This window comes from Oratosquilla oratoria, chromosome 27 (genome assembly GCF_046742065.1).
Source record: "Oratosquilla oratoria isolate Oo_2021 chromosome 27, ASM4674206v1, whole genome shotgun sequence".
NCBI classification, from domain to species: domain Eukaryota; kingdom Metazoa; phylum Arthropoda; class Malacostraca; order Stomatopoda; family Squillidae; genus Oratosquilla; species Oratosquilla oratoria.
The window spans coordinates 55,129,620-55,142,119 of NC_134803.1; the positions used below are offsets into that span (position 1 = coordinate 55,129,620).

At 37.3% G+C, this 12,500-nt stretch overlaps 1 protein-coding gene across 10 annotated transcripts in view; it reads left to right on the top strand.

Annotated features, from left to right (window-relative positions):
- Window positions 1–12,500, top strand: part of cac (calcium voltage-gated channel subunit cacophony) — a 775,822-nt gene that overhangs the window by 621,991 nt on the left and 141,331 nt on the right. For all 10 annotated transcript variants that reach the window (XM_076210759.1, XM_076210761.1, XM_076210766.1 and 7 more), the window contains 3 exons: window positions 1–121; window positions 1,417–1,618; window positions 2,589–2,753. The exon at window positions 1–121 is cut by the window's left edge and continues 26 nt beyond it. In XM_076210759.1, coding sequence (XP_076066874.1) covers window positions 1–121; window positions 1,417–1,618; window positions 2,589–2,753 — 488 coding nt within the window. The remainder of the gene's footprint in view (window positions 122–1,416; window positions 1,619–2,588; window positions 2,754–12,500) is intronic.

The following is a 12,500-nucleotide window of genomic DNA, read 5'->3' on the forward strand; positions in this document are numbered from 1 at the left end:
GCTCCGACCAGCCTCCCAGAGTGGAGCCCCGGGTGTGGAAACAACAAAATTTTCATTACGATAACGTAATGGCCGCCATGCTCACTCTCTTTGCCGTACAGACCGGCGAGGGATGGCCACAGTAAGTACTACTCGCGCGGACCCCTCCAGTCCTCCGTGTCTTTATTTATTTACTTATTTTAAGTACAAAGATGAATATCTAAAATAGGGTTACAAAATTTTTCATTATGATAACGTAATGGCCGCCATGCTCACTCTCTTTGCCGTACAGACCGGCGAGGGATGGCCACAGTAAGTACTAGTCGCGCGGACCCCTCCAGTCCTCCGTGTCTTTATTTATTTACTTATTTTAAGTACAAAGATGAATATCTAAAATAGGGTTACAAAATTTTCATTACGATAACGTAATGGCCGCCATGCTCACTCTCTTTGCCGTACAGACCGGCGAGGGATGGCCACAGTAAGTACTAGTCGCGCGCACTCCTCCAGTCCTCCGTGTCTTTATTTATTTACTCATTTTGAGTACAAAGATGAATATCTAAAATAGGATTACGTTAGACCTTACGAACTAGTGTGAGCTCCTCCAGTCCTCCGTGTCTTTATCTATTTACTCATTTTGAGTACAAAGATGAATATCTAAAATAGGTTACGTTAGACCGGCAAGATGCTCGGTTCGAGGGCCCGCCTTCCAATTGAAGTGCAGCGTAAGGACCTTACGAACTAGTGTGAACTCCTCCAGTCCTCCGTGTCTTTATTTATTTACTCATTTTGAATACAAAGATGAATATCTAAAATAGGGATACGTTAGACCGGCAAGATGCTCGGTACGAGGGCCCGCCTTCCAATTGAAGTGCAGCGTAAGGACCTTACGAACTAGTGTGAACTCCCCGAGTCCTCTGTGTCTTCACGTTTTCATTTTATTTATTTATTTATCTTAAGTACAAAGATGAAAATCTAAAATAGGGTTACGTTAGACCGGCAAGGTGCTTGGTACGAGGGCCCGCCCTCTAATGGAAGTGCATCGTTCAGCTTTCAGCTTTGACTTTGCAAGGACTTTACGAACCAGTGTGAACTCCCCGAGTCCTCTGTGTCTTCGCTTTTTTATTTTATTTTATTATTATTTTTTAAGAACGATGATAAAAAAATAAAATAGGTAAGAAGCTCGGCGCGAAGTCCAGCCTTCCAATTGAAGTACATCGTTCAGTTTTCAGCCTAGACTTCGTAAGGACCTTACGAAGTGGGCTCTCCCGCCACCACTGTAGCAGGTGAAGGGCAGCAGCACTAACCACGCCTCTAAATCGAAGTGCATCGTTCAATATTCAGCCTTGACTTCGTAAGGACCTTACGAAGTGGGCTATCCCGCCACCACTGCAGCAGGTGAAGGGCAACAGTACTAACCACGCCTCTACCTTGCAGAGTGCTTCAAAACTCGATGGCGGCCAGGGACGAAGACGTCGGGCCACATCCTCACTTCGCCATTGAGATGTCCATCTTCTATATTGTATACTTCATTGTATTCCCATTCTTCTTTGTCAACATCTTCGTCGCGTTAATCATCATCACCTTTCAAGAACAAGGAGAAGCGGAGTTGCAGGATGGGGAGCTGGACAAGAACCAGGTAAGCCACATTGGTCTATTTACCTCCTTGGGGCCAAGTATAGCATTACAAATCCATGTAACAAATGTACTGTATCGGACCTCATGCAAACTGAAAGTAATACATTTCTAGTGGAAGAAAAAAAAATCAACATATAAGAAAGCTGAACAAAATACCATGAGGCTATTTTTTTTTTCTTCTTTTTTGTGTGTGTGTGGTATAGCATTACAAATCCATGTGACAAATGTACTGTATCGGACCTCATGCAAACTGAAAGTAATACATTTCTAGTGGAAGAAAAAAAAATCAACATATAAGAAAGCTGAACAAAATACCATGAGGCTATTTTTTTTTTCTTCTTTTTTGTGTGTGTGTGGTATAGCATTACAAATCCATGTGACAAATGTACTGTATCGGACCTCATGCAAACTGAAAGTAATACATTTGTAGTGGAAGAAAACAAAATCAACATATAAGAAAGCTGAACAAAATACCATCAGGCGATTTTTTTTTCTTCTTTTGTGTGTTTGTGTTTGGGTGTTTGGCACCACTGGTTATGAAGAAAATATCATTAGATAAACTTCCTCGGTAACAATTCCTTGCAATAAGAAAGATTAGTGAAGCATAAATATGTGTCTCACACTGGAAGTATTGAAGTGTCACTGTTGAAGCCTTGAAGACACTGAGTTAAACATCGACACACAAGACCTTAGTGAAATATAGTGGCACCCTCTATCTTGTCACTCTCAGGTGAACTTTCAGAATATCTTAAAATCATTTAAATCAACTCCCTGAGAGAAATACAGAATACCTGTCCTCCGAGTTTTGCAATTCTCTATATGGTTAGACTGTAGGATAATGAGAATCTGGTCGATAGAACAATGATTAGGTTGTTTATAGGAAACTCAAGAAGTGGTTCTTCATAACCCTTCAACATTAACAAGTTCCCTCCTTTCTCCCCCATCCTTCCCAACCCGACCAACACATTCAGAAATCCTGTATTGACTTCGCCATCCAAGCTAAGCCTCTGGAGAGATACATGCCGAAAGACAGAGGTGGCTTCAAGTACCGGATATGGAGAATTGTCGTCTCCACTCCATTCGAATACTTCATCATGCTTCTTATTGTTTTCAACACCCTCCTCCTCATGATGAAGGTACGAAGTACAGAAGTTGTTTTCCATGGGGCTTCAAACATAGGTTCAAGTTCAAGGGAACTATCTTTTCCTCAAGACTCAAAATTCACTGTTCAAAACAAGTGTAATGCTTTCAAATTCACTCTTAGATGTTCACCGGCTCAGAAGTACTTTTTTTTACAAGAGAAATATTAATACTTTAACTATCATTAGTAATCAATATTAATTAGTTGCTTGCATATCAAAACGGAAAGCTAAAGTATAATAATTCACAGTGAATAGATTATATTTCTGTTAAGTCACAGTATGTTGAAATGTCTTGTGTATGAATTACATTTATGAGTGCACTGTCACAATCTTTTTAATGAATACTTGTGTTTACTACTATTACATATAGAAATTAATGTGTTTAGTGCATCTACTGGGCTTCTCATAAAATGAGCAGAAACTATTTTTTTTTTTAACTCAGCATATACACACGAAGGACCAGTACCTGTGTCCTTTTGCACAAGGATTGAGAATGACCCTAAGATATCTTTCATGAACACAAACTTTTAAGAGAACTGACTGAAGAACAGACCTCGTTGCAAGAACAATCTCAGGACATTCATGATATGACATGCATCTTGAGAACCTAACTGTGCTTTGAAATTAATTTCCTTTGTCTTCCAGGGATATATTTTTTTTTTCCTTTTGAGCTTTTCTAGAAATTTATACACACAAATCGCTCTGCTTCTTGAACCAGGAAGCCATCTTTGTACAAACTTTGTATTCACTGGTACTGAGAGTACCATTCTACCTTGAGTAGTCGATAACCTTAAATGAGTAATGATATTGAAGTCTAACTTAACTGTTCCCTTTATTTTAACCTAGAGAGGAAATATGCTCCTGGTTTTCGAGCTTAAACTAAAAGATGGGGAGATTATCCTCATACTGAGTCAACACCATCGACCTCCCCATCGCCACAAATAATCGCAATCCATATTTTGCTCAGTCTTGTGTCGGCCGCCCCGCTCTGCATATGTCGCGCAAAGAGATAATTCAAACTTCACAATTTATTTGTATATTCATATCCCGATGCACATGCACTTTATATACATACATGCTCTGTACTGTATATATATTTGCGTGCTGCGCGTGAGATATACGCCCTGAGTAGCGCATATGCTTACAAGTCATATCTTTTGGGAAAAGTGTTCCGCATTTGGCGAATATGCAAAGTGGGCGCCATTTTTGTGCACAAGGTTCTCTGAGGCGGCAAAGAGTTCGCGAACAAAATCAAAGGGTTTGACTGAATTGCCCGACAATTTTCTTCCCTCGCCCTGCCACGCCATTATCTGAGCGGCTATTCATCATAAGCATGTGTGAAAAGATACAAATATGTACATATATCCAACCCCACTACATGCATACATATGTCTAACACATAAACACAACCACACGTACATAACTGCATGCATATATACTTACACACAAACATACACATACATATCGTTTATATGTATATATATACACATATATGCATATACATAAATACATACTTAAACACTTATATCTGAATATAAGTACAATATTTGTATATACGTACACTAACACACTCCGCTTATTGTGAAGGTCGCAACCGTCGATATTTGGCCTGCAATTCTTGTAGCATGAGATATATATTCATAATAGTGCTCTTGTATAATCGTCTACATTTATACACCCATACTTACATATCTGCAAATGAGAATAAAACGGCTTACCTGTGCGTATATGCACAAGAATGTACAGAGACAGGTTTATGTGTACAATATTAAACCGGTGATATATATATATATATATATATATATATATATATATATATATATATATATATGTATATAGATGTATATGTATATATATATATATATATATATATATATATATATATATATGTGTGTGTGTGTGTGTGTGTGTGTGTGTGTATGTGTGTGTGTGTGTATGTGTATATACATATATATATATATATATATATACATGTATATACATGTATATACATATATACACATATATATATACATATATATATAGTTTATATACACATAAACACACACACACACATATATATATATATATATATATACATATATACATATACTTTATATATATATATATATATATATATATATATATATATATATATATATATATATATTGTGTGTGTTTATATATATACATATACATATATATATATATATATATATATGTGTTGATATATATATATATATAAATGTGTGTGTGTGTGTGTGTGTGTGTGTGTGTGTGTGTTTATATATATATAAATACATATATATATATGTGTGTGTGTGTATATATATGAAATATATATACATATATGTATATATGTGTGTGTTGATATATATATATATACATATGTATATATATACATTTATATACATATATATATATACATATATTCATATATATATATATATATATATATACGCACACACACACACACATACACACACACACATACACACACACACATATATATGTATATATATATAATATATAATATATGAATATATATGTATATATACATATATATACATATATGTATATATATATATAGTATATAATATATGAATATATATATATGTATATAAACATATATATATATATATATATGTGTATGCATATATATATATATATATATATATATATATATGTATATATATATATGTATGCATATATATATGTATATATATATATAAATACATATATCTCCGTTTTCAACGTACACATACATATGTGCTTATGTATATGAATATGCACAAGTGTATATAATGAAAGGATAAATCGATTTATTCCTATTTAAGTATATATATTTGATTATATATGTGCATACCAATGAACTTATTAATGTATATATATAACATAATATATATATATATAACTATATATATAAAATATAATCATATTTATTCATATACATGTATAATACAAACAAGACTAACGATAATTACATTTGCATATATGTTTGTAATTTATGTCTCTGCATTAATGTATTCACTGACAATATATCTGTGCAATAGGGTATCTGAAAGTAAGGGATACCGTTCGCATTTTCTAAGTCCATATTATTATATAGTGGTACATACACTCATACACATGTCTGGATAGTTTATATGTTTTTGATGTTTTCTGTTACAATGGACTCATTCTGGTCAACGTGCAAGCCACCTTAGCCTTCCCTATGAATCTAGACCCTTGGCTTATTTCTTCCTCCCTCAACACATATACATATACATATATATAAATATATATATATATATATATATATATATATATATATATATATACATATACATATATATATATATGCAGAATAAATCACTTGAGCACGTGATTCAAATTATGCACAAGAACCACCGAGAAAATAACGGAAACGAGACCGAGCGCTTTCGTGTATTCAGAAAGTGTCTAAATAGACGAAAGCGCTCGGCCTCCTTTCTGTTTTCCTAGTGGTTCTTCTGCATATATATATATATATATATATATATATATAATATATATAATATATATCTATATATATATATATATATATATATATATACATGTGTATGTATATGTATATGTATATGTATATACTTCTGTCTTCCATTCCAGCACCATCACCTTGAGCACATGCCCTTCATCTCGCTTTCATATAATCTCAAGCCCTTAATTTACTGTTTCCAGAAAAATCATAGAGTTGTACAGTTATTAGAATAAGTTTTGCTAAATAAATTATTGTAAGGATGATTAGTACATTTTGCTGTTAAGTTGGTAATATTGTTAAGGATTAAGGCACATATAAACATGGATTACTTGCACGAATATACAGTACAGAACTACAATATATATGTACACAAGTACACACACACACACATACACACACACATAGACACACACACACACCTAAACACATACACGCTCACGCACCCTTATGCACACGCCCACATACACACACACACATGCATGCATACACGTACACGCAGAAACACAAAACACAAGTCATCAGTACATATATATTTACATACACACATACAAACACATACACGGATATACATCTACATCCACACATATCCATACACATATAAACACATGCACACACACACACACACACACACACACAAACATAAACACACACACACACACACACACACACGCACACATATGCACACGCACATACACATACACACGCGCACAAACACAATTTTCTTTGTATATATGTATTTTGGTGTGTCTGTCTTCATTTTATTATTTTTGCTTTTTGATATACACATGTTATGTTGTGTAAATCTTTTCTTGTGTATGTCTGGTTTTTGTGTACATTTGGGTGTGTGAAAATGTGTAATTCAAGGTATCTGTCAATGCGGAAGGTTCGTTTGTGGCTATCTTGATAATTATACATGTATGTATATATGTGTATGTTCGGATGTGAATTTTTTATGGATCTGTTTTTGTCATGTGTGCATAAAAAATTTCTTCACATTTCCATTTCGTGTGATTGTCTTTGGCTCAATTTGTATTTGTATCAGTGAGTCTTTATACAATTCTATGTATGCTAGTGTGTGTGTATGTGTTCTCATGATTGAGTTTGTGCAAGTGTGTGTGTGTTTATTCATGTATATATGTGTTTGTTTGTGTGTTTTATGTATGCATACAGTGTAAGTTTGTAGTACTGTTTGCATATGTTTGTTTATAGATAAAACTATGAGTGTGTTTGTGTGTGTGTGTGTGTGTGTGTGTGTGTGTGTGTGTGTGTGTGTGTGTGTGTGTGTGTGTGTGTGTGTGTGTGTGTGTGTGTGCATTTGTGTATCTATTGCATGTATGCCAGTCTGCTTGTTTTGCTTGTGTGTTTATATATGAATGTGTGCTTGTGATATATTTTTACATATTTTGTATGCTAATTATATTCTTTTCTTGGCGTGTGTGCATTACTACTCTCTGTGACAACACCAACATACATTCAATATATAATTTATTTTTACTTGTGTGTGTGTTGTGTGTATTCACTCATAACACCATCACATATTTTACATACAATTCATGTTAATCTATACATATTAGACCAATAAAAGTACTTTAAATGATTTTCTCTGGTTGTAGATCTGCTTTGAGTTCTGCCTCTAAAACTTTTGCTAGTCTTTTTCCTTCACAGGAAATATATTCTGTGACTTTGTAGATTAACTGTGCCTCTTTCTTTTCGTACGATGGGGCTTTGCTGACAATAGCAGCCTGAGGAATTAAAAAGAATATATCTGAAACTACAGAGAACTCAGTCACTCACGCTGACTATGTCAGCCTGAGGAATTAAAAAATATGTCTGAAACTACAGAGAACTCAGTCACTCACGCATTCATCTGGTAAATGTTCTCTGATTAAGAACACACAGATGAGGTATTGTGACGTCACCAGGTGTCCTCGCGCATGCGCGCGTCGGTCTTCACAAAACGACACTGACAAACCGGCTTATGTCGCAGAGCCCCAGCGTCCGTCTTGTCTTGTCTTGTATTGTCTTGTCTTCCTAGCTTTGCACACGACCCTAAACCCATCCATTTTATCTACTATTCCTCCATATCCTACTTGTGTCTTTATTGTTTTGACGTCCCTCCTCCTCCTCCTTCTCCTTCTCCTTCCTCTTTTTCTTCTCCTTTTTTATTCCTCCTCCTCTTCCTCTCCATTTCCTTTTCGTTTTCTTATTCCTCTTCCTTCTCTTCCACCCTTCCTTCTCCTTTTCTTCCTTCCCTATTTCTCCTCCTCATCTTCCTCCTCTTCTCCTCTTTCTCCTCTTCCCCTTCGTCCTGTTCTTCCTTTTCCTCCCAACTCTCCTCTTCCTCAGTCGCTCTATTCTCCCTTCGCGTTCCTCCTCCTTCAACTTGTCTTCCTCCTCTCCTCCTACTCTATATCCTCTTTCGTCATTCCCATTCCTCCTCCTTCTTTCATCCCTCTTCCTCTTCTCCTTCCTCCTCCTCCTCTTCTTCTTCCTCCTCTTTAGGGTCGTGCGTATGCTTACGTCCTCCAGTTCCCTCAACGCCTGTCTTCCCTGTGATCTCCTTTATGCATCCTCTCCTCCTCCTCCTCCTCTTCCTCTTCCTCCCGTAGTGCATCTTGAGAACAGAGTATCATAAGTGTTGCATGTTCTGTGTATTGCATCCGGATCAAGGCGAGCCGGATGGGATGATGCCATTCCTGTTTGGCTCCGTCAGAGTGTCCCCCGTTTGGTTTGTGATCGTCACAAGGTTGGCTCACGTCTTGTCCTGCTGCTGCCTCGCGCATCAACGCATGTCGATTCGTCGGCTAAGGCGCTCTGGCCACGTCACTGTTATGATCAGTAGCAAGGCTGCATGACCACTGCATGAGAGCATGATGCTGCATGGTTGTCGTTGAGGAGCCTTCTGGAAATGTTCGTTGTTTTGATGGGCAGTGATCGCACTTGGCTGCATCTTGACTGGCACTTGTTACGCATCTTGACTGGCACTTGTTGCATGAACACAGGGTGTCAAGCGAGGGGGAAGGGGGACGGGGGGTGAGGGGAAAGGAGGAAAGAACCTCGTTTGGCCGAGTGGAAGAAGCTCTCTCTCTCTCTTTCTCTCTCTCTCTCTCACTCTGGTCTTTGACTGAATGTGCCAGATCCCCACCCACGCCTCCCCCTTCTCCTCGCGCTGGTGGAAGCATGCACGCCACTCGGACTGTATGCCAGAAAAATGTGATGGAAATTCGTGTCACTTTGATGTATCCACGCATGAAGTTACGTATGTGAATGCAGCATTGGCATGGGGCAGTGCAGTTCATGTGAACAGATGTGTTCACGCTACGATGTGCATTTTTAGGACACACGCCTACATGTGGCATGGAACCTTGGTTCTTGTATGACACATATACACTATATACATGCATAGATGGAGATGATTGTTGCATTGCATGGACTGACGTGCATGACAGCATGACTGCAACAGTGGAGGTGCATGCGTCGTTGTAACCCAATCATGCAACGGGTCACAGGAATGCAGCGGAACACAAGCATCATGCGAAAATGCATGAGGCAAGAAAGCATGAGAAAGTTGGTGCATGGATTACACATGACTTCAGCATGCCAACACTCGACTGGTCAACACCACTTCTGCATCCCAACAAACGATCTGCAATTGCACACCACAGCAAATGCATGACACTTGAGCGACACGACACAGAAGCACATTGCACATGTACACAACCGTACTTCGCTGTACATTACACATGCATGCTACACATGTAACAATGCACGTGCTTTCGACAGCTGCATCCATACTATCTTATACAGATGTCCAGTCACTTGTTTTACCTCCAGCACATTGAGATTGTGCTGTTTTTTTTTACCATATGCTAGTTTTAGTCCATAATCAAGTTTCACGTTTTAGTGTAAGTGCATGTTACTGTACTCGTCCCATTTTAATCAAACCTCACTGTTTTTCTACTGACCTGCCTATATGCCCGTGTTTTTTCTTTTTCCTTATTGTGTTTGCCATTTGTGGTTAATATTTGTGAATAACTACCTTCTAGACTGCTTCTCATATAATAGCTAATTCGCCTTTCTCTATGTCAGCTACCTTACTCGCAATCCTAATCACGTGACTGACTGTGTCAGGCCTGTATGACAGCGTCAGCGCATGCATGGCTAGTTCCACTCTGTAGACTTCCTCACCTGTCTGACTGACAGCCTCTGTCAGCTATCTCTCATCTTTTTTGGGACGGCAAAATTACGAGAAAGGATGTCAGCTTCTTATATATTTATATATCTATATATTTATAAATATATATATATATATATATATACAAATACATATATATATATATTTTTATATATATATATATATATATATATATATATATATATATATCAACCACAATACACTTTAACTTTAAGCCAACATCTTTGAGAGATTCGAAGAGGCCAACAAGCAGAAATTGAAACGTGTAACAACCAAGGACTCGAACCTGTACCACGTTTCAATTTTTGCATGTTGGCCTCCTCGAACCTCTCACGGTTGATGGTTTAGAATTAAAGTGTATTGTGGTTGATAAAAATGTATATCTGTTCACTGGGACCCATTCAGAGTTGTACATGTATATATATATATATATATATATATATATATATATATATATATATAAATATATATATATATATATATATAACTCATTTCAGTATGTCCAGTGGGATATGGTTCAATTGATTATGTGACGTTTTATCAAATTTCAGTAATTCACGTATGCAAACCTGCCACTTACAAAAATGTATATACAATCAAAAGAGGACAAAATGGTTTCAAATGAAACAAGTCAACTTATAGATGCAAAATGAATTTTCGCTTCATTTTCACAATGACTAATATCCATATTTTACAGATATGTAAGGTATAGAGAAAAATGAGCGTTTTTACTTCATTTCTTTAAACATTTCATAATTCAACTCAATATGTCAGCAAGTGACAATGCATATATGTAAGCGATACCCACATTTCGTTTAGAAGTATTAGATTATCGCTCTCTTGAAATCACACAGGAGCAGTGTCTACTTAGTGTTGTGAGCACACACTTTTTACACATATGTAAAACACGTGACCTGGAGAAACAGGAGTATTATGGCGATATTATCAATCCGTGGCCAGACCACCGCAGTAAGATATTAAATGCATCAAAAAATGTGAAATTTATTAGAACGGGCAAGAAACCCACAGTAACAGTCTGGTCACATCAGTTACGGACATTAGGTCCCGAACCACTCCCAGTCAGGTCAACTCAACTCATGAACACATAAACTCAGATTATCAGAATAGTATCCACCACCCAGTTGAAGAATATCTCGAAACCTGGAGATAATGGTACCCAGATGAATATTGAAAACTTCTGTTCCACATTGACCAATAAGGAAAAAAAGTCTTCCGCAATTTTGAGCGATCAGCTACACAGATCGTCAGAGGCTATGCGATTTAACAAAATTTGTATGAGAGAGAAGCTTACTCCAACCACATCAAAGGTCATCAAAGGTCACTGGGAGAGTGGTCGACAACCTCCCCTGCCCTTTCTATCAAATCCAAAGGCGCCGGTGACCAAGACTTGTGAACCACCAAATCGGCATAGGATCCTAAACTCTCTCTTCTCTCTCTCTCTCTCTCTCTCTCTCTCTCTCTCTCTTTCTCAATCTATCTATCTCTCTCTATTTCTGTGAGCGTGTGTGTGTGTGTGTGTGTGTGTGTGTGTGTGTGTGTGTGTGTGTGTGTGTGTGTGTGCGTGTCCGCGTGTGTGTTTATGTATGTGTGTGTGTGTGTGTGTGTGTGTGTGTGTGTGTGTGTGTGTGTGTGTGTGTGTGTGTGTGTGTGTGTGCGTGTCTGTGTGTACGTGTGTGGGTGGGGTGTGTGTGTGTGTGTGTGTGTGTGTGTGTGTGTGTGTGTGTGTGTGTGTGTGTGTGTGTGTGTGTGTGTGTGTGTGTGTGTGTGTGTGTGTGTGTGTGTGTGTGTGTGTCTGTGTGTACGTGGGGTGTGTGTGTATGCTTGTGTAAAAATCTCCCTTCCTATTTCTTATAATCGCAATATTTGTGGTGGCCTATTTTGTTAACGACGAAGAATATCAGAAATAGATTTAATGCAAGATTTATTCAATCTCTATTTTTCACCTGCTTACATATATGCATACATTCATTCGAAGATATTACACGATTGATACTGATAGACTTATCTCGATCTTGTCTGCCTCGTATTCGCTTAGTTGTGGTTCGAA